The 23,512-nt window shown below is 33.9% G+C and overlaps 1 protein-coding gene across 1 annotated transcript; it reads right to left on the bottom strand.

Moving 5' to 3' along the window:
* Positions 1-427: 427 nt before the first annotated feature.
* LOC133182179 (prelamin-A/C-like) lies at positions 428-20,034 on the bottom strand. The gene is made up of 11 exons (XM_061316927.1): positions 19,619-20,034; positions 19,084-19,216; positions 16,180-16,329; positions 15,634-15,804; positions 13,259-13,384; positions 11,208-11,428; positions 9,286-9,499; positions 3,981-4,100; positions 3,693-3,812; positions 3,130-3,222; positions 428-2,038 (listed from the first exon to the last, which is right to left on the bottom strand). The coding sequence occupies exons 1-11, from the start codon at positions 19,981-19,983 to the stop codon at positions 2,006-2,008; spliced, it is 1,746 nt and encodes a 581-aa protein (XP_061172911.1). The 5' UTR covers positions 19,984-20,034; the 3' UTR covers positions 428-2,005.
* Between the last annotated feature and the right edge of the window lie 3,478 nt (positions 20,035-23,512).

The following is a 23,512-nucleotide window of genomic DNA, read 5'->3' as shown; positions in this document are numbered from 1 at the left end:
TTTCAATAGAAAGCTATTAAACTAGTATTGGAGAAAACATTGGTGCATGCAGTTGTAGAATTCCTCAACATTACATGAAAAAGGGAAAAAAAGGCCTATAGACAGCCATTTCTCCAGTAATACTGCATTTATAATTTATTACTACATAGTGTAAAATAATCCAAAAAATGCATGTATTTGTGGAGTTGCATTAATTTTATAAAACTTTTGTTACAATATTTTCACATTACTGAATGGATTTCCCTATTTCGAAGAAATTCTCATCATTTTCTTGACAGAAAACCAATCTAAAGCAGTGCTACCTGACTAAAATCATAAAGTAAATTCTTGTCACTGCTTCAGGCCATCTTTTAAAAAAAGTTTGCTTGCCCTCTCCCCACTCAGGATGAAAAAAAAAAAAATTGGGTAGGTAGGAGAATCCCCCCCCCCCCCTCCCGAAAAAAAAAAATATCAATGAATATGAAGTTAACACAGTTTTAATAGGATGAGAAATTTTCAGAATTAATAAAAAAAAAAAATTGTTTCCTGGAGGTTAAAAAAAGTTTTTAGTCCAGCAATTTCTAGTCAGGGATAGGGCAATCAAACAATTTTTTAAAGTTGGCCCCATTTTTATACAGAACAATGACAACCATGATACATGTACACTTATCAAATATAAACTTTGTGATATGTTGTTCAAGAAGACACTTTAATAAAAGATAGAAGTATATGTTGTTTACACAAAACAATAACAAAATATAGCATAAATAGTGGAGAAACAAGACTTGCACTTAAAAGATTTCCATCCCTCTGCAAAGAACAGTAATAGTCTTGAACTTATCATTTACATGGATATACCGGTATGTTACTCTTGAAACGTGGACTGAAATAATCATTTTTGAGGAACTCGTTACCAAATCAAAAGCATGCAACTTTTTTTAAAATGCATGAATATAATTTTTTTTACCCTCAAGTATGTTCATCTCCAAATTTTCAACTAGAAAAATCACTTCTATCAATAATTTGAATTAATTTCCCCCCAAAATATGAGATTCTCTCTATACAAACATGATTGACACATTTGTTGAATTCAGGGTCAGCAGTTTAAGTCACTCAACTGCTTATTTTCAGAATCTATCAGAGGGATGGACAACCTTAATCTTTAGCAAGCCAAAGCATAGAATAAATAGTCACTACATCTAATGTGGAGATATTTAGATCTGACATATCATGTAAACTCCCCCAATTTTAAAACAAAGGCTACACAACCGTTGTGTTAAATTTCACAGAACAAGTTATGAAAAACAAAAATTCCAGAATGAAAAGTCCACTAAGGACAGAGAAAAAAAATTGTATATATTTTAATAAAATGACCCTACAAATATACTGGTCTAAATACACTCAAAATAAAACAACAAACATTAATATTATGTAAATGTCTTATTCAAAAAAAAAATTCTAATATCTTTATGGCATAAAATACAAGGTGGGGTTATAAATGTACGCTTGACAAACATTTCTTCTGTGGCTAACAACCACTGGTTTTTATTACACTAAGTGTACATATTCTACAATACCTCCAAAACTGTTTTCTTAATAAACAAGATATTTTCTAAAATAAATTTCACAGCAAATGTGCATTCATTCTTTTAAGGGGGTAACACAAAGCAAAATTTAAGTAATGCCCATTTTAAATGAACACATCAAGATTGGAGAAACCTTGAACTGAACAATGGTCAATTGCTGCCTTGATTTAACAAGAAATAAGAAAAATAACAAAATAATTTCCTATATCTTGCCATAAAATCTTGATTTAAAAGATTTTTCTTGAATCAACTGTTAGCACACATTGACACTTATATCCAATAGTTCACATTAACAATGATCACAACACACATTGGTCCAAGGCAAGACAGAAGTATATTGTAATAAGTAACCTAGGTATTCCTGATGAAGTGGACTGGACATCTTAAAATGAGGCTCCATCATCCACAGACTGATTCCACTGGATTCTATTCCTTATTTACTACATTATGGAACACCTATCTGAGCCTGCCCTCTGAAAAGCAAGATCATAAAGTGTTCATTATACTCACAGTTGGTGCACAGTGATTTCACGAATATCTAGTTGTATCGTACAAATAGAAATTTTAGCAAGGAGTAAATTTTGGCATTTTTAGCAAGGGTATTGAGATCGTTAAAATTGAATACTGCTAACAATTCAGTCTGCATTGGAGTTTACCATTGTTTTTATAGGCATCATCAAATCGCTAAAATTACTTCTCGATAAAAAATAATTTTAAGGAAAAATCACTAAATTTGTGTCTTGCTAAAATTTCCACTTACAGGTATTTATAACTACATATGTTTATTCTATCTGAAAATCAATTACGTCAATTTCAGATTAAAGTAGATCTATACTCGCACTACACCATTTACAAATAGCAAAACCGGAACCACACTTTCTTTTTCAGAGATGTGATTTTTCAAACTACATTGGTTTGACTTTAATTGGCGTTTTAAATATCCGGTATATATTTTGGTACAAGTCGGTCTCATCAACAAAAGACGAGGAAAGTGTAACAGGAAATTAACTAAAAGGGAAAGGATGGGGAAAAAAAACCTTTAGGTTGACAGAGACAGGATGAGGTATTAAAGATAATAGGCCTAGAACATAAACAACATTTCTGTGGATGAGAATGTGCTGATAACATGGACCATGAGTATGCTATCAAAGCTGATGCAAGACAGTCAAATACTATTGTCGGCGGTCAAAGTTAAGTTTATACTGAAAGATGGCAAAGAGAAGGAATTGGCTACGATTTGACAGCGACAACTTAAATAAATTTCATTGCCTTTTCTTGATTATCTCCTCTTGGAGGGGGGGGCTTGGCCCTTAATCTAAAGAATTTAGAATCCCCATTATCCAATAATGCTTTGTGCCAACTTTGGCTAAATTGGCCCAGTGGTTATTGCGAGGAAGTTGAAAATGTGAAAAGTTTAAAGACAGACAGATGGACAGATGGTGGACAACAGTTGATCAGAAAATCTCATTTGACCTTTCAGCTCAGGTGAGCTAAAAATGAAATAACACAAATTCAATTTTATGCTGTTTCATCTCTCTTTCTAATATCATAGAGCAACTCTTACCCCTGATCCATCAGTTTCAGACCCCGAGAGTGGTCGGTAACTAGAGGTAGTAATCCTTTGAATCTTCTTTGTCATTGTTCTTCTTGCCACTTCCTAGTATTAAATGGGAGAAAAAAAATCTTAAATACAAAAAGATAATAAAAATAAAAAATTAAAAAAAACAATGCATATAATGAACCAGAGTTTTTCAAATAAAAAATAAAATTCACTGGTCTAGTGGACCAGTGATTTAGTGAAAATCACTGGTCCACACAAATATTCACTGGTCCATAAGCATATTTGAGATACTAAAATTTAAAAAAAAATTAATTTTTTGAGGCCTAACAAATAATTTTTACTATGGACTTCCAAAACCATTACTCTGCTAGACTGTATGCATAATATTTGTCTGCCATTTGGATCAAAGCTTAAAACACAGCAACAACATGTTCCTTTCTTGCTTAAAACAGGTAACCTACATGTGAACAGACTGGTAGGAAGCAAATTGATCTCTGAAAATGTGAAAATTATCTTTACATTACTGGTATGTATTACTTGGAGCATAAATATTCCTCTCCACTTACCTCTCCATCTGAGTTGACCAAAACACACACCATAACATCTTTGTTAGGGATCCATTTGGTACCTTTCATGACAAGGTCAGTTGGTGGGTTATGTGTTTGACCAGTGCCAGAACTCCATACCTAAAGCGGAAAACAATCGCCATAAATCATGAATTACACATTATTGCAAGAAGCTCCCATTTCATAATAAAATTTTGGTTATTCTGAAAGCAAAATATTTCTACAATCAAATACATAATGTAATTTGATGCTATACTACAAGGTGGCAATCCAAGTTTGTTTACTCACTGTACACATCTGCCCTGCCTTAATTTGGAGAGAATGGTGAAATTTGTATTGTGCTTTATTTTCTGCATCATCTGCCTCTGAATGGCGCAGTTGTAACTGCCATGTTCCTACAGCAACATCCTGCAAAACACAAAAGCTCCAAGTTTTATTGCAAAGGAAATAAGTAATACTAAATATGATGCATTGTCGCAAACCACTAGCAAAATGTACCAGAAGTCTCTGACGAGACTGTAGCTCTACTGGTTGTACTTATAAAGGAAGATAATAGTAGCACTTGGACTTGAAACTTTGCAACAGCAATAAACAGAATAATGATCATTGGTTTAGTCTCTTTTTGTGATAAGATTTATTGCAATCAGACTAAAACTGAAGGAGGAATAGCCTTTTAAAATAATTTTACAGAAATTTCGATTTAAGTAACCATGGCAACATCATTGAACAAAATCAAAAAACAATAAAGACAATTATGTATCTCAGTGTAGTCTACTTGAATGCCAAATTATACTGAAATCAGGCAAAAAGTGTAGGAGGAGTAGCGTTTTGAAAGTATTTCAAAAAAATTCTATTTTTAGTAACCATGACAACACTGTTCATGGAAATCCAAAACTGATATAGAGAATTATGTATCTTTGTGTAGTCTACTTGTGTGCCAATTTATACTAAAATGAGACCAAAACTGTAGGAGGAGTAGCATTTTGAAAGTATTTCACAGAAATTTCTATTTTTTTTTGTAAGCATGGCAACACCGTTCATCGAAATCGAAAACTAATATAAACTTAAGAATTATGTATCTTAGTGTAGTCTACTAATTTCCCAAGTTATATTGAAACGTGATCAAAACTGTAGGAGGAGTAGTGTTTTGAAAGCATTTCCAAGAAATCTCTATTTTTAGTAACCATGGCAACACCGTTCCTTGTAATTAAAAACCGATAAACAGAATTATGTTTCTTAGTGTAGTCTACTTGTGTGCCAGGTTATACTAAAATTGGACCAAAACTGTAGGAGGAGTAGCATTTTGAAAGCATTTCACATAAATTTCTATTTTTAGTAACCATGGCAACATCATTCATTGAAATCAAAAACTGATACACAGAACTATGTATCTTAGTATAGTCTACTTGTATGCCAAGTAATACTGGTATCAGACCAAAATGTAGGAGGAGTAGCGTTTTGAAAAATTGTTTACAGACAGACAGACAGACGGACGGACGGACGACAGACACCTTACTATCGCATAAGCTCTTCTGGTCTCTGACTAGTAGAGCTAACAATCCTCTCTCATTCTGGCCACAGGTAGTAGAGAGCTATGAGTGGACTCTGGTCTGTTACTTAAGACAATGGGCATGACAGTGATTAATACGTTTAAGTTTCGAGATTATAGCTCTCCTACGATAGAGGTGCAAAAAGTACCCATATCAGCATGGAAGTGGAACAGGTTGTCGATGCACACAAAGTGCATAAATAAATGAACAATGGTTAGGGCTTTTCAAATATAAATTTAATGTTATAAAAAGATTATACAAGTAGATAATGCCAAGCTGTGTTGATTTTGTTGATTATATTGAGCTGTACTTTACATGTTTTACAAAATTTACTTTTTGGAAACTAAAGAACCATCATAGTATTCATGGTATTTGGGAAAAAGACGCTTCCTTGATTGTACAAACCTTTTGTAAAAATTGTCAGCTCTTCGAAAATATTATAATGGAAAGTGTGGGTGTGTCATTCGGAATGCCAACGTGCAATGATCGGATGCTTATGAATAGGACACTGTTTCTTCCATCGTCTCATAAGTCTTAATTATCCAGACATTTTCTTTTGTCCTATTTTTTGGGGGGCAGAAAAAAATCGACGCCTTTACCTAAATTAGGATATTTTCGAGTTGATCAGTGCAATATCATCAACCCGACAAACAGTTGTGATTGACCAGTATCAGTGTTGTTACGTATTCAATATAAAAAACTGTCACACCTGCTAGTTTATGCGGAAACAAAACTCCTCTCCGTAACAAAAGAGTGCACCAAGAGAGATAATCTTGAAACTTGCGTATTGGCCTCGTTTAATGAGAATCTGGGATAAACACATCTTTAAATTTGGGAAAAAGAAAAAAAAAAACACAAATTTTTTTGCCTAAGTAAAATATATAAGATTGAGTTACACTTATTCAGTATTTCTTTTTTATTAATATGCTGACGGTGTGACCATTAGGGCAAGCACAATTACCTATTCAGTTTTAATTTAGATTCACCTCTTCAAACCACACTTGACATTTGAAAGGTTTAGACTCTGACGTCACACAATGTCATCATTACTATACTCTTAGTTCATCGGCTTAATACCCAGGAGAAAATTGTCAAAGAATTTTGCATTTTTACTATGTAATCATTAAAGCCCCGTCCTAACACCAGAACCCCTGAGTCAGGGGCCATGAAATTCACAATATAGGAAGAGACACCCTTGCTCATCATAACTATGCATTCAGTTTGTTTGCCCTGGATTAGAGAAGAGGATTTTTAATAATGCTTTTTCCCTATATATTCAACAGAGCCCCACCCTAACACCAGAACCCATGACCCTGGGGCCATGAAATTCACAATTTTAGAAGCACCTTCCTCATCATAACTATGCATATTGTTTGTTTGCTTAATACCCAGCAGCAGAGGAGAAGATTTTTAAAGAAATAATGCATTTTCACTATATATTCAATAGAGCCCCACCCTAGCACCAGAACCCCTGACCCTGGGGCCATAAATTTCACAATTTTGGTAGAGGGATCAATGCTTATTACAAATTACAATCATGTCAACAGTTTGACTGCTTAATGTCCAAGAGTAAAGAAGAAGATTTTTAAAGATTGCATTAATTTTGATGGTTTTAGCCCAACTCCTCAGGCCCGGGGGGGGGGGGGGGGGGGGGGTCATGAATTTCACAATTTTTACTCCCCTTCACCTAAAGATGCTATATGCCAAATTTGGTTGAAATTGGTTGGGTGGTTCCAGAGAAGAAGCTGAAAATGTTCAAATGTTAACGCAAGAAGGATGACGCATGCCGATGGACGAAAACAGATAGCAATAGGTCACCCGAGTTAACTCAGGTGACCTAAAAACAGCAGAGATAGCTGCGTGGTGGTGATGGTTCATCAAATTTGTTAAAGCAGAGATATTCATCATGTCATTTGTGTCTCTGATTAAAGACGCTCTATCCTAAAAGAAACTACACTTTTGAAAATAAGGGAATTTTGGTGCAGTTATTTTCCCCCTTCTCAGCACAAAATAAGGTACATGTAGCTGGTCTGGAAAAAAACTTCTTCAGTCTGACAGAATATTTGTCTTAAGGACATACGCAACGTAGTTTGAACTTTATTTTTTTCCCCCCAGAGTTGAAGAGTTCCGATACTAGAAGGGTTTGTGTGCAACTCTTTTAATGTCTATATATGGTGCTGTATACCTCTTCTAAAACAAATTTGGATGAAAAAATATCTAAAATATATGTATAGTATTTTTTGTGTATTTTTCTTTGATTAATACAAGAATTTTTATCATTTGATATCTATTCAAAACCTCTGGTAATGCATGCTGATTTTTTGTCTGTGAACATCTAATGGTATAATGATTTTAAATTAAGAATATCTTGAAAAATTATCAGTAGGTAAGGTATGTGCGTATGTCCTTAAATTTGATTTACCGTATATACTCGCCTATAAGTCGGTTTTTTGGGAGTTAAATTTTGGTCCAAAACTCTGTGTCCAACTTATAGGCGAGTCATTAAAAACTGGTATTTTTCTGAATAACCAGATGTAGTATTTCAAGAACGATTCCGACGATTGTCGTTGAATAAATTCTGAATATAGTGTATCATTTATGTATTCTAAGATTATACATAAAGTCAGGGTTCTCACTAGGATTTTGCTAACTTGAGTCCCAGGACTCAAGATTTCTGAGAAGGTTGCGTCCCAGCTAAATTTGATGCGTCCCAGAAAAATTATGTTTAGTCCCAACTAAATTATTGCAGTATCCTTCCATCCAAACATCAATAAAAATCTTTATCATTTTATCAGTTTGTTTACGCAATATTAACATATTCAAGTATATAAACTGGTAATGCATTCAAGCCATATTCTAAAATACACACATAATCAATTGCCATACAAATAACTTGGTGTTTATAAAGCTAAAATTAACTGTTGCATAATCAATTAGTACCCAGAAGTTGCCTGTATACAATCACAGGTGTCATGTGCAATGAGGCATAACTAATCCTGTCGGTCGTCTGCACTGGGTGAAATTCACGAGATAATCAAGCCGCATTGTGTATACAAGCAGTAATTATGGTTTCTACATGTAGATAACACTCAAGATTCAAAAGTGTTTTTTAAAAAAGCTGCAGTGTGTTTACAGCTGTCGGAGTTTGGCATGCGACACTATTATAACTATGGACTAATAAACATGAAATATCTTATGATCGATCCCTGTTTTAAAAAAAAGAGAAATAAGTAAAAGAAAAGTTGTTTCTTGGATAAACTTTATGATAGTTACCGGAAGGTTTCGATTAAATATTTCTTTGACAAATCCTTACATCTAAATCCCCCGTTTTCGAAATCACCCGAATTTTCTCGCTAACAAGGACGCGTCCGATCATGAGTCCGCGGACACATCGTTTTTAAGAACCTTGCGTCCCAAGTAATTTTGCTGCGTCTAGGACGCAGATTCTTGCGTTAATGAGAACCCTGTAAAGTACAAGTATTTACAAGTCTTTATAATTTAATTTTTATCTTAAATGAGCATTATTTATTTGTATAATGATTTAAAATTAAATATCGGCGCCATATCTAGAAATATTAATTTAAACCAGGTTAAAACATGGGAGCATTGATTTGAAATTGTCAACCGATTCTGGCAAAAAGTTGTACCGACTTATAGGCGGGTCAATGGCAAATCCATCCAACATAACCTCAAAAAATACAACCGACTTATAGGCGAGTATATACGGTAAAAATTGCGACAACTCTTAAAGTGACTTTAAATTTATGTAGCAGCGATAATCTTTATGGAGGTCAATGGACATATGCAAATTTATTTCCTTAGGACTTATTTAATAACACAATTAACCAGAAGTTTTGCACATTTGTTTTGTTCTTGATAAAATGTTGCAGATTTTCATGAATTGATCTCTTTCTTATAGAGTTAGAGTAAATGTCTCTCTATTTCCAAACAGTCCAAGTATATGGTAACCATTGGTCTGCTACTGTCTTGCAAAAATAAATTTCTGCAAACTGAAGTGGTTTTTCTTGATACAACAAACTCACCTCATGGGAGGTGTTGTGAAGCCGAATAAATTTCCCATCTGTGTCAATTTCTTCAATGTTTACATTGCCACTTGCATCAGATTGTGCAGAAAACCCTGAGGTAGAATGAGATTCAAACTCCTGGACTTGCTGTGACAAAGCTACTCTTTTTCTTTTGTGTCCCCTCCTGCTACCTGGAGTAGATCCAGGAGATGAAGTCTGTGACATGTTCAATCTGAAAAAAAATGAAAAACACCTCTAGTTGCAAATTTAACATTTCATATTCTATAAACAAAATTCTTACAGTTAAATCTCCCAATCTATTGATAAAAGAGGGTGTGAGGGGTGGAGAGTGTTGATTTGAACTAATTTGAATCTATACTTCATAGGGATGCTTTTGAATTGATATGACAAATAATGGCTTTGCTGTTCTTAAGAAGACAATTTTAATTGATATATCATTTGTATTTCTTTGTTTGACTATGATCCCCTGTTATGGCCCCTCTATTCTCCTGGGGGGTTCATGATTTGAACAAAATTTGAATCTACATTACCTGAGGATGCTTCCATTTAAATATGACTAATTATGGCTTTGTCGTTCTTGAAAAGAAAATTTTTAAAGATTTTTTCTTATGTATTCCAAAAAAATGTAAAACTTTGATAGCCAATTGTGGCCCCACCCTACCCCAGGGGGTCATGATTTGAACAAACTTGAATCTACACTACCTGAGGATGCTTCCATTTAAATATGACCAACCATGGCTTTGCTGTTCTTGAGAAGAAGATATATACAGATTTTTCCTCCATATTCCAAAATGTAAAACTTTGATTGCCCATTGTGGCCCCACCCGACCCCCAGGGGTCATGATTTGAACAAACTTGAATCTACACTACCTGAAGATGCCTCCATATAAAAATAAGCAATCATGGCTTTACTGTTCTTGAGAAGATTTTTAAAGATTTTCCCTGTATATTCCTATGTAAAACTTTGATCGCCCACTGTGGCCCCACCCGACCCCCAGGAGTCATGATTTGAACAAACTTGAATCTACACTACCTGTGGATGCTTCCATATAAATATGACCAATCATGGCTTTACTGTTCTTGAGAAGAAGATTTTTAAAGATTTTTCCTGTATATTCCTATGTAAAACTTTGATCTCCCATTGTGGCCCCACCCTACCCCCGGGGGTCATGATTTGAACGAACTTGAATCTACACTACCTGAAGATGCTACCATATAAATATAACCAATCAAGGGTTTACTGTTCTTGAGAAGAAGATTTTTTAAGATTTTCCTCTGTATTCCTATGTAAAACTTTGATCTCCCATTGTGGCTCCACCCTACCCCCGGGGGTCATGATTTGAACAAACTAGAATCTACACTACCTGAAGATGCTACCATATAAATATAACCAATCAAGGCTTTACTGTTCTTGAGAAGAAGATTTCTAAAGATTTTTTATGTATATTCCTATGTAAAACTTTGATCTCCCATTGTGGCCCCAACCGAGCCCCGGGGGTTATGATTTGAACAAACTTGAATCTACACTACCTGAGGATGCTTCCACATAAGTTTCATATTTTCAAGCCCAGTGGTTCTTGAGAAGAAGATTTTTAAATGATGCCATTAATTTTTCACGAATTCATAATTATCTCCCCTTGAAAGAAGGCGTGGCCCTTCATTTGAACAAACTTGAATCCCCTTTACCCAAGGATGCTTTGTGGCAAGTTTGGTTGAAATTAGCCCAGTGGTTCTTCGAGAAGAAGATGAAAATGTGAAAAGTTAACGACAATGACGACAGACAACGGACAAATTTTGATCAGAAAAGCTCACTTGAGCCTTTGGCTCAGGTGAGCTAAAAAGTAAATATAACCAAGCTACAACTTTATCCAAATGTACAAACTTTATTTACAGTTCAGATCTATATGGATACTACTTGCCTTTCCTCTTCAGTCTCCAATAGCTTTCTATAGGTGGTAATTTCATTGTCCAGTTTAATCTTGACCTCTAAAATGTCAGCATACTCTTGACTCTGCTCTTCCATGGCAGCTCTAAGATCTGAAATCTCCTGGTCTTTCAGGGCAAGTCGCTCTTCAAACTCCTCTTGTTCCCGTCCCAACCGAGACTGCAGGTTTAACACTTGAGCCTCTAATGCTGCATTCTGCCATAATTATTGAAGATTTAGATATAAATAGGTTATAACATCTAGGGCATGTTCATATTAATTTATCAAATTTCCTTAAAATTACAATGTAATTCAGGTTTTATACACATTTCATATGTTTATAAATGTAAAGGCTAAATGTATTATTCACGTGCAAATTAGACAGATGTTCCATTAAGAAAATACTTTCTCTACAACAATAGCACACCAGAATAGGAGCTGACACTCTGCCAAAGGTAACTAATCAATGACTGTTTTAATTTGACAAAACTCGTCATTTTATGTAGCTTAGTAATGTTATTGGTTTACTGATGCAAAACTCACAAGATATGAGTTATTTACTCATTATCAATTAACCATCAAAAAAAAAAAAAAAAAAAAAAAAAACAAGATGTGTTTGTGAAACACTGATGCCCCCGTATGGCAACTTATGGCGAAGGTTAAAGTTTCTCAAATGCAAGTCAAAATCCAGGCCAAAAGATAAAAAATGTTTAATTCGAAAGCCCTAGCTGCAACTGTTCAAAAGTTATGGCGAAGGTTAAAGTTTTTCAAAAGTAGGTCAAACTCTTAGGTCAAGGTCAAAGGGTCAAAGAGGTTGATATCCAGAGGAAGGTCTTGTCACAAGGAATACATATGTGAAGTATGAAAGCCCTAGCTCTAACCGTTCAAAAGTTATGGCCAAGGTTAAAGTTTTTCAAAAGTAGGTCAAACTCCAAGGTCAAGGTCAAAAGGTCAAAGTTGTTGGTATCCAAAGGAAGGCCTTGTCACATAGAAAACATATGTGAAGTTTGAAACCCCAAGCACCAACTGTTCAGAAGTTATGGCCAAGGTTATGTCTCATAAAATTTTGCAAAAGTGGGTCAAACTCCAAGGTCAAGGTCAAAAGGTCAAATATGATGGTACCCAAAGAAAGGTTTTGTCACAAGGAATACACGTGAAATATGAAAGTCATAGCTCCAACCAATCGAAAGTTATGGGCAAGGTTATGGACAGACAGACAAACAGATAAACAGACAAACAGATAAACAGACAAACAGACAGACAGGACAAAAACAATATACCCCCGGGATCTTTCGATCCGGGGGCATAAAAAAACTAGAAATATGTCCATAGGACATAAATGCCCCGCCCAGGGTATATTAATAATGCAACATTTTAACACAAATTGAGAAAAGTAAGGTCAAGGTCAAAGGAAAGGTCAAGGTGAAAAAATATTGATGCAGTTAAATAGCTTACATCAGTATGTATCAACATATGAAGTTTGATTACACTATCTTGAATGGTATCTTTAAAACTGAGCTAAACACTAATTTAAGAAAAGTGAGGTCAAGGTCAAAGGAAAGGTCAAGGTCAAAAAATGTTGATGCAGTTGCATAGCTCTCATCAATATCTATCAGCACATGAAGTTTGATAAAAATATCTTGGATAGTTTCTTTGAAACTGAGCTTTGAACAGAGCTAAACGCAAAGTGTGACGGAAGGACAGACGGAAGGACGGAAAACGGACATGACAAACACTATATGCCCCGGCCATATTCATGGCGGGGCATAAAAATAATAAACATTTATGAATATAATTAATTGAATAATTTTTTTTGTATAAATCTGAACTTAAATCTGAATAAGTTTTACTTTTTTATATTTATTTCATTTAGTTAAAATTCGATTATAATCAATTTTTAATCGATTATGTACAGCCGATTATTACCGATAATCGATTATGATTTTCTTCCGATTTCCATGAACTAATATTTCATAAGTAATAATGAAGCTAAAACAGAATCATAAATAATGGTTTTATGTAATTAATGAAGTAGAGACAGTATACCTCTTTCTTTAATTTGGTGACTTCTGATGACAACTCATCAACTCTCCTCCTTGTAATCTTAATTTCGTCTGTAGAAGCAATGGGTCCACTCATACTTCTGTCCAAGGCACTCTTCAGATTGCCCACCTAGGATTGAGATTTTGTCATGCTTAAGCTACATATTTACTTGAGTAAATGGTTTCTGATTTTAAGATTTAAAATACAAACAGAGAAGACTGTGAAAATTCACTCATTTTTTTTATCAGTGTTAACATGTAACAGAGACTCTGCTGTTTACAGTTTAGAACTTACACCTAACATTTAAACAAGTGAGACAATGGCGTAAAGACATTAAGAATTAAACATATAATTATATGAATAAAAATTCTGACACACTGCTGAAATAACAAAGTCCCCTAATGACCCCAGCTGTGGCAACAATTCTTTACAATGCATACTTTCATAGAGGCCGATGCTAAAATTTTCTCAATATATATTTACTTTCAAAAATAAATGGGGTTTTTTTTCCCTCAAACTTTCTGAATTCTAAACCCATAAAAAGTCACAATCAATAGTAGTTTTGAAGAAAAAAAAATATACACAACTTAATAAACATTAAAAATTTCAATGAAATAAGCTAAAATTTACACAATCTAAAGACTCCAAAATAAAACTCCATGATTTTCAGTAAAACTGAGTCCAGTTTGGTTAAAAATTTATTTGAAATTACGGAAGATTCCCATGCGAGGATACCAAACAGTATTCCAAAGGCTCTGTATCTTAAGTTGTAAACTTAAAGACATTAAAGAGATCACCAACACTTGGGAGAATGCAGCAGATAATGAGATTTATTTTGTTGAGGGTTTTGTTGAGAACAGACTTGTACATAAAATTTTACTAGACCTGACCGTAACTTCACTAATATCTGTGGTTCGTTGAATTAATTAATATTACACGAATATTAACACTGAAAAAAAAACATAGTCAAATAATATTGTAAGTGTAAACTAGACTTGACCAAACTTTTACTTTTACCGAGTCAGTTGGACATGCCTTAATGTTGAGCCCTGCTGAAAAGCGTTAAATTTCCACAAAAGATAAACTTGATCAAGAACACTCAACACTAGCCGTAAGATTATCAATACTGAGATCTGCAACTTGTCATGCACCATAATTTTCAAATCTCTTTATATTTAAAAAAGTAAAAAAAAAAAAAAAAATTCATAAAAACATAATCATTACGAGGGCTGTTCGAAAATTATTGAGACAAATACTTTTACTCCACAAAGGACAGAGATAAATTCATAAAAATTCGTCAACGTTTTTTAAAGAACAAATAAAACAAATGTACAAAATTTCTAATTTATAGGATAATTGAATAAGTTCCGGTGAAATTATAAACAAGCATATGTCTACTGACCTGGAGCAGCATCGCTACGTCATTTTAACGTCAGGTCAGCCGATATATTCTCATTGTGCATTCAATCTACTTCCTCTATCATTACATATAACATTTCAAAAATCAAACTGTGTCTTATAATTCTTAATCGATTCTTTAAAAAAAAAAAAAAAAAAAAAAAAAAAAAAATGCTGTTGCTACCCCAGTGTAAAATACACAAAAAGTGTCAAATACAGGTTGACTTAGCATCATGCAGTACCGAGTTATGCAACGCGGGTCAACGTTATTTAGTCCGTAATAATTGATGGTCGTCCGGGGCTTTTATTTTTACTCTGGTTGAATTATTTGTAAGAAAATGATATATACCAATGAAACAATAAACCCTTAGACTTGTTTTATTGCATTGTTATTGTTTTAGCAGGTCGTTTAGTCTGGACAAGAGTTCTCAATACCGCTACACAAAATTTTAGGTATGATCGCTGCTCCGCCTTCACGAGAAAATCCGTTTTGTCATCGTTATCAGATAGCTATACCGCGCGTAAATATTTTAATGATCTCCGTATTTCTGATCGAAATTTTAACAAACTTGCACAAAATGAAGTCAAAGTTAAATTGAAATATTATATACATAATTTGAATTATTTTCGCTCTTACTATGTATCCACTGGGAGTTTTAACGTTGGTGTTACATATTTTCAATATCCGATTTCGTGACTGCGCCGGGTACCCCTACCACTGACACATTAATATTCCATTGAAAAGATGAAATAAAATATTTTTAAAATATTTCTTGTTTTTATTACTTCTTAGAGTTTGTCAAACGTATATGCAAATTTTCACCGCAAAAAGTTCATTAGAAAGAAGAATATACACAATGTCTCAATAATTTCCGAACAGCCCTCGTACATCTTATTGTTCTTAATACATAACTCCAAAACAAGTATGCTGTAAAATACTTTGCAGTACTGGAGAAAAAAAAACAAATAATTTGACAAACCTGTCTTTCATGAATAAGTTCCAATTCTGCTCTAACTTCTTGGAGCTGCTGATCATGTTTCTCTCTCATTTCCTGCAAGGCTTCCTGCATCTTACTCTCATACTCTTCTCTGAGAGCAGAATCAACGTCATCATACTCTGTTGTTGTCTTTACTGACCTCTCACTCAGTTGCTGAAATAAATGCAACATTATAAATTAGTTAACTGGTCAACAACAATTCTTTCATTGAATTTTCTAAATTACTATAAAGTTACCCATAACTTCCAGTAAGTACATCCCTTCTTTTTATACATTGCTAACATATGAAGTCTGAATGAGTGTTGACTGGCAAATAACTATAAAGTTTAAACTGCTAAATGTTTGATTTTCAAATATGCATATTACATAATGCAAACAGAACATTGAAATCATGAAACAGTTTATGGGGCTAAATTGCCAGACTTATTACTAGCCAAGTGTGTATAAAAACAGGTAATAAAAGAGGATTACCAACAATTAAAGGATGGAAACCTACTATCAGCTTAAGTACCTAGTACAGTTACCTACCTGTTCATACATCTGCGATTTAAACTGCAGTTCTTCTTTGCTGCTCTGAAGTCTGTTTTGCAAGTCAACTCTTAGGAGAGTCTCATCCTCCAACTGCTTCTTTGCATGTGCAAGTTGACTCTCTAGAGTGGCTATCTCTCCTCTCAGATTCTACAAAATTGTCAATGTTTTTCGCAACTGACTTCATGGTCATATATCATCTTCAGACCTAATTAAATACCTTGTAAATTCAAATTCATCAGATGAAACGTTTTGAAGTCTTTGCTTCTCCAGGTAAGGCCACAGTGTTTTAATTTCTGAGTTTATGGCACTGCGACCCAAATTTCGAGAATTGGAAGAAAAAAATATTTTGAAGGAAACTGATTATTTTAATATGCCATCTTTGTTTTACAAGTAAAACTCAAAATGAAAATAACATATGATTTAAATTTTACAGATCTTTCTCAAATTAATCAAAGCAAGAAGAAAATGTAATAAATAGACCCCATTAAAGCCTTTGCACAGTGGTAGTTCTTAAAAACAACATGGGATCATATCTTCGAGCTACAAGAGTAAGCGCTGCAACACATCTAAGAAATGATCACCAATGTTTTGAAATAAGTTATAACATTCGTGCAATTTTAAACACTAGTTAAATGTTGCAACTGGTCATAAAATCAATGATGTAATGTTCATCTGTTTGATATGCTGCATATTGACTTCTTTCTACTTAAGATTTGAACTGGAATTAATCAGAAAATTTAAATTCACCTCACCTTTTTTTTTTTTTTTTTTTTTTTTTTTTAAAGGGTTTAAAAAATGGAGGAAGTTGGTTGTCAACTTTGGGAGTGTGCAAGTCTCCCCAATATTTAAAACTTCTCCCTAGGCCTGAAAAAAAAAATTGTGTGTTTAGGGTAACCCGACCTAACCTATAAAAATGCGCCGATCCTAACGTTTTTTTTCGATCTCTGTATTTATCCGATTAAAATTTCTATTATTTATATGTAAAATCCTTTTTTATCAGAATATTTTTTTCTCATTCCTAAGAAACGTCTTTAAAACGCTTTGGCTTATAGTGAACATTAACGATATTTAAATCAATATGCAAGCGTTTTTATGACGGGTCCGACAGCATGGAATGGGAAATCTTTTGAATAATATAATTTTCTGTAATTTAAAAGTTTAGTGACATAGTTGAAATGGTATTGGTGGGTTACGTAACGATTACGTGTTCGACCCGTGTAGTTTCGTACTGCGTATGTATAAGCCAACATGTGTATACAAGCACACAGGTTAATATGAACCAACGTGTTTACAAACACACAGGTGTGTGGTAAACATACTGATGTATGGGAGCTGTCAATTAGATTGTTTCTGTCATACAAATAGCACGAATGATGAATAAGTACATATATTAAAAATTATTTTCTATCTTTCTAAAAGATTTTTCTTAAAATCATAGATTTTGATATATGTGTATTAGAATATTTTTGATCGCTTTTTTCATAGAAGAAAGCCTGTCTGAATGTTTTGGTAAGAACCCTTAAACGCAGGAAATAGATAATTAACATTCACACAATTACAGCCTTCTTTGAAGATCAAAAACCTTAAGTGGTAAAAATATAATTGCTTCAAAATTGCAATAATGAATGGTATAAATAAAGATGATATTGTTCTGAATTCAAATGCATATCTGCCAAAGATCTACTTAGTATGATTATCCCGAGAAAATAATGGTCTTTTATAAATTTGTTTTTTAATTAACGATTATGCGACTCGAACCACTGATTATCATAACTTCAAACCAGAATCTATAGACTGATGAATTCTTCCTCTTGGTTTGTTACACTTTGCTGCTGAAACTATTAGTTGATATGAAAGAGATTTAACAAATATATGAATTTTAATTATCGAAATTTTAATTCAACACGTCCAGCCGGGCGTCAATACATGCAAATTTGTTCGCCTGCTGCAAAATTTATGCGTCTCAGGCGGTCGGGCGTACGGTTATTTCAAACTCTGATTTAAGAATATGTGATTTGTGTTAAAATGAAAGCTTTCCCTTGCAGAAGAGAAATTTAATAAAAGAATTTTAAATTATCCATTAACTGTTATCTTTTGGATTCAGAACGAAATCACTCAAGTCGTAAACACAAGGGTCGAACACATATTTGAAACTTAACCACTCGTATTTGCTGATATGTAAAATTTTGTTGTCTGATGTTTTTCAAACATGTCGGAGTGAAATAAAATACACAATAATATTCTCATGATTTTATATCTTTGTTGCAGTGGTCATTTCATTAAAAAAAAAAAAAAAAATTTCCCTACCTACCTACCCCAATTTTTTCATCAGTGTTACCCGAAACACACAATTTTTTTTTTTTTAGGCCCTATTTTATTTGCTTGGAGAGAGAGCTGGTCTCCCTAAATTTTTGGTCCAAATTTGTCCCTGAAATTGTAGTATATTTGTAAGTCATATTTTTAAACAAGCCAAAGAAAACAGGTAACAATGACCTGAAAGTATGATTAATTCTTGTAGATGACAAAGCTAGTATGGCATCATGAAAAAGAAGTGTCTGAATGAAATAAATACTCGTAATAGACCTAGGTAATGGTCTTGCTTCTTGTCATTGTATATTTATACCAGCATTTCTGTCATTAAAATGAATGCTTCATTTTTCCAAAACTACCCTAATTTTTTTTAGGGGAAAAAATCCATAAACCAAGAAATTAAAAAACTGTGGCTTAACAATTTAAGAATTTCATGTTCAAGATCAAAAGATAAACAAGGGACAATTTTCCTTTGAAACCTTAAGAAGTAATCTCTGCATGTAATAAATAAATTCTGAACTTGTGTACTGTACATGTCCTTATATTCATAATGACAACAGTGTTTAAGAAATAAGCTTCAATTTCTCGTACATTAACTTCAGTGTCCAGTGCTTTCCTGGCTGCCTCTGCATCACTTGTTCGGGACTGAAGGTCACTATTTTCCTTCTGCAATCTCTGGGCGGTGTTTTCAGCATCTTTAGCCTCCCTATCTCTCTTTTTGAATCTGTAAACAGTTTGAGATAACAGCAGGAGTTTCTCACAAGGATATTAATTAACACACAGGTTTTAAGACTTCTATTAAAACAGTATTTGCTAAATCTAAATAACTTCAAATTAAACAAATTGAGACTAAATATATATTTAATAACAATTTACAGAAAATAGTCATTAAAACAAAACCATTTTTATGGTACCTATAAATGCGAATTCAGTATGCTGAATGTACAAAATAAACAGAACACTAAGTAGCTTAATACACTCGTAGCGTGGTAAACATGTGCCAGGCTTATCCCAAGGGATGACTCACCCATTCTTTAAATGTCCTACAAAAGCAGACAAGTGGAACAGAATACACTAGAGACACAAATTTAAAATGTCTTACGTAATAGTTTAAATCCCCACTTACTTTCCTTTCCACTCATCAGCGTCTGCTTTAAGTTTTCCGTTTTCAATTTGTAATCGAGCCTTTTCTTTGGCTGTATCATCTAAAACACGACGCGCATCTTCCAATTCCTTTTCATACATAGACTTGACACTGGACACCTCCCGCGTAACTGTTTCCTCCGATGACCGCACCTGCACTAGTAAACGACTGTTCTCTGTTTCTAAATTACGGATCCTGTCAATATACGCTGCCAATCGGTCATTCAGATTCTGTAGCTGGGATTTCTCCTCTTGGCGTGAGATGCGAGCTGGGGATGCCTGTCTGGCACGCCTTCCAGGGGATGTACCCCCACTAGTTGAAGGCTTCGATTTTGTTGGTGTTGCCATCTCGAGACGATGTACTTTACAAGGCCCTGTATTCCGCTTATTTCACACGCCGGCTCTCCTTGCGAAAAAGAAAATGGCTTCCTAAATTGTGGTTACCCGCCTTTTCACAGTCACGTGACTTGCCGGAGGGAAAAAAAGAAAATGCTCGTTACAAACATAGGAACTGGTTTGGATAATAAAAACCCCTGACTGACTTATTCATGTCGGTAAACCGAAATAAAAATATTTTACCTTTCAAAGCCCAATGTTACTTTGTAAAGAATGCATGACCGAACAGGAATAAATTACGATTTAGTTCAAAATCAGTGAGTATGAAATTAATTCAAAATTAATTGATTATCTATCTATTGTTATTAAATAATTAATTAATTTATTTATTTTATTTTATTTTTTATCTTTTATTTTATTTATTTATTTATTTATTTAATTTTTTTTCATTCATTCATTCATTTATTCATCTCAGTCAGAAGATTTTGTTCTGGCTTGGGTCTAATTTAAATCACTTTCTTGATTTTTCATAGTCATTTGCAAGCTTTTTGTTACAGCTAGATGCTGTCTAATATTTTTATGAATTTGATCTTCACCCACTGCATGTCTGTACCTTATGCTTGTAAAAAAAAATATTTTCAAATAAAATATGATTAAACTAATTTTTTTCTTAATGTCACTGCCTCAATCTGCTGGTTAGGCGGTCAAGATACTTTATTTTAGCACTTTTTTGGTTTGGTTTTGTTTTGTTTGTTTGTTTGTTTTGTTTTGTTTTGTTTTTGTTTTGGTTTTGGTTTTTCTTCTGAACACACAAGATATATTACTCCTGAAATCTGAAATCACTATATTTTTTATGTCAGTTTTGAGTTTTTACTTAGTATTATATGTTTCTACATATTCATACTTGAAATGTACAACTTTGAGCAGGCGGTATTATAACTGATTCAGAACAAACTTGGGGAGGGGGGGGGTCCTTCAGTTAGATCTCGTAGTACGGCGTTCTTTCAAACAAAATATAGCAATTCCTTAGAGAATTCTATAATTTAAACAAGTGGAATATAACAAGAGATTCCGATTATTTGACACTGAGGTATTTAGGCCTATATATATGGACGCCAAATTAATCCGGAACTTAAAAACCAATAACCACAATTTCGGTGTAATCTATAATTTTGATTCCTGGCGGGGGAAAAAATGTCATATTAAACAACATTTATTTCTTTTCAATTTGATTGTGCTTAAGATTTTGACATTGAAATGAGTTAAAAGACATAAACTTTGCAAAGGTTAAATAGATCTTTTTTTCTTAGATGCATACTTGTCTCTAAATTAAACTTTACTATGTCCTTTTCAAGGGGAGAAGATTTATTGGTTTGGCATAGCTGTCCGTAACAAATTCATCAGAGCCAAAACTTTCGAACCCTAAATTGAAAAAGATTTCAAAAACTCTACATGTAGTTACCGGTGACCTATGTATAAAATACGCCATGATCTTCAATCAAGGGGCCCGTTTTACAAAAGAACTTACGACTAAGACCAAAATTTTATTCTGCTTATAACTCTTTTATTTACATTGAATTGAAAATGGTTTTATTCTTTCTAACAGGAACGCAGAAAGATATTCTTATGCTAGAAATTTTGACCAAATCATTAATTCTGCAAAATTTTACAAACAACTAAAGTTTTTGGTCTTAGTCGTAAGTTGTTTTGTAAAACGGGCCCCTGGTCATTTAAAAGTCAGGATCACCTGGCAACTGCATGAAGAAACACGTGTAAGGATTATAACTTTGGCAACTATGGCAATATTTTCATTCTTAATTGGGCATGCCGTGGTTGCTGATGACCTAAATATGTAAGACCTTGATTGTTGGTGATATCTCAAAGGTCAAGGTCAAATCATTTTAATTGATGATGTTGAGACTTACACATTTTTGTCCATTACTTTATGATACTTTTTTCAGTAGCGGACCCAGGAATCTTGAAGGGGGGGGGCGACCAGTTGGGGGTCGGGGTAGGGACCCACAACCACACCCAAAAAATGATTTATTAAATCTTATGTATATTTTGGACACAAAAAGGAGGGGGGTTCCCCTCTAAATCCGCCAGTGATTTTATGCTATATACTGTACACTAGTATGCATAAAATTCTTAAGTTGACCTATATTATACAGAGTTTGTCGGGATCAACTTTGGATGACTATTACTACAAACTACTAAGTATTCTTTGGTAGGCCCCTTAACTATATTATTTATGTGTTCAAAGCAGTTAAGACCATGGCTAAATAGTAGTCCTACATATATGTGAGAGATTAAGCATTCTAATCAATTATAGTTTGCAGAAAAATAATAGTTAGATCTACCCTATATAATAATACTTTAGTGTAAAAAGAATGCTTTTGTTTTGGATGGATTGAATTTCATTAGCTATTTGGATGACCACCTATCAAGTACTGCGAGTATTAATGCGGTGATAACGGTTGCAGTCTATTGCAGAAAAAAGTTACATAACCCGGTTTCTGTGCACTGTTGCAACCGTTATCTCCACATCAACAAACAAACCCCCTCAAAAACAAAGACAGAAAGACGTTCCCAGGCCCATAGGAAGCAATTTCACTTTGAGGGAGCACAACCATACATTTTCAGTTGGGGGGGGGGCACTAATAACTACCAAAATTCCTTGACAAGTAAAAAATAGGTCATCAGACGTTTTTATTTAGGGGGCACAAGCATATAACAGCTATGTTTTCTGTAGTGTTCTATATATCGACAAAATTAGGGGGGGCACCCCCTCCCCCGGTTCTTACGGCCATGGTTCCGTATACTATTTTGATTTTTAAAAAATACACTTCGTAATATCAAATTCCAGTGTTTCGAAGTAATTTTACCAAGTATATATACACCGTGTATATCCCAACATGAGGGGTGTATAGAAATAGTCTGGTTCCCGCCCCCGCCACCCCATTTTCACTTCGTTTTGGGAAGTGAAACGAAGTGAAAATGGAGTGGCGGGGGCGGGAACCAGACTAACTATAAAGGTATGTATTTTCGTTATTTTATTATTTATTAAGCCTAACAGATTAAAGTACCAGTAACTCCTCTTTAGAATTTACCTGTAGCTGTATTACTATGATAATTCTTTACATAAAGTGGTCATTCTTGACTGGTCACATGATTGTTAGGAGGGAATTTTTATTGTTCTTAATTTATTCTGGTTTTTCATCTCCTAGCATTCAGATGGGTGTGAGGGTGTTTTCACAAGTTTGCAGTTGGAATTAGTGAACAATTATCTGATTGAATATATCATTTCCACCCCGGTTTCAAATAAGTAAACTTTGTATTTCAATATACGTGTTTATGATATTGCTTTTTATTTTCTTGGACAAACTTATCACTCTTTTACAATGTATAGATTCATCTCATGATATTTATGCTAAAATTTTGAGAAATTAATATTGATATATACAATTTTGAATACATCTGATAAACTTTTCTAACGAACATAAAAGTGTTTTTTGGAAATGACGTTACAATGACGTTACGT

This window comes from Saccostrea echinata, unplaced genomic scaffold (genome assembly GCF_033153115.1).
Source record: "Saccostrea echinata isolate AGI-Se365-2 ecotype Australia unplaced genomic scaffold, CSIRO_AGI_Sech_v1 ptg000009l, whole genome shotgun sequence".
Taxonomy (NCBI): Eukaryota; Metazoa; Mollusca; class Bivalvia; order Ostreida; family Ostreidae; genus Saccostrea; species Saccostrea echinata.
This window is presented reverse-complemented; position numbering and strand designations above follow the sequence as displayed.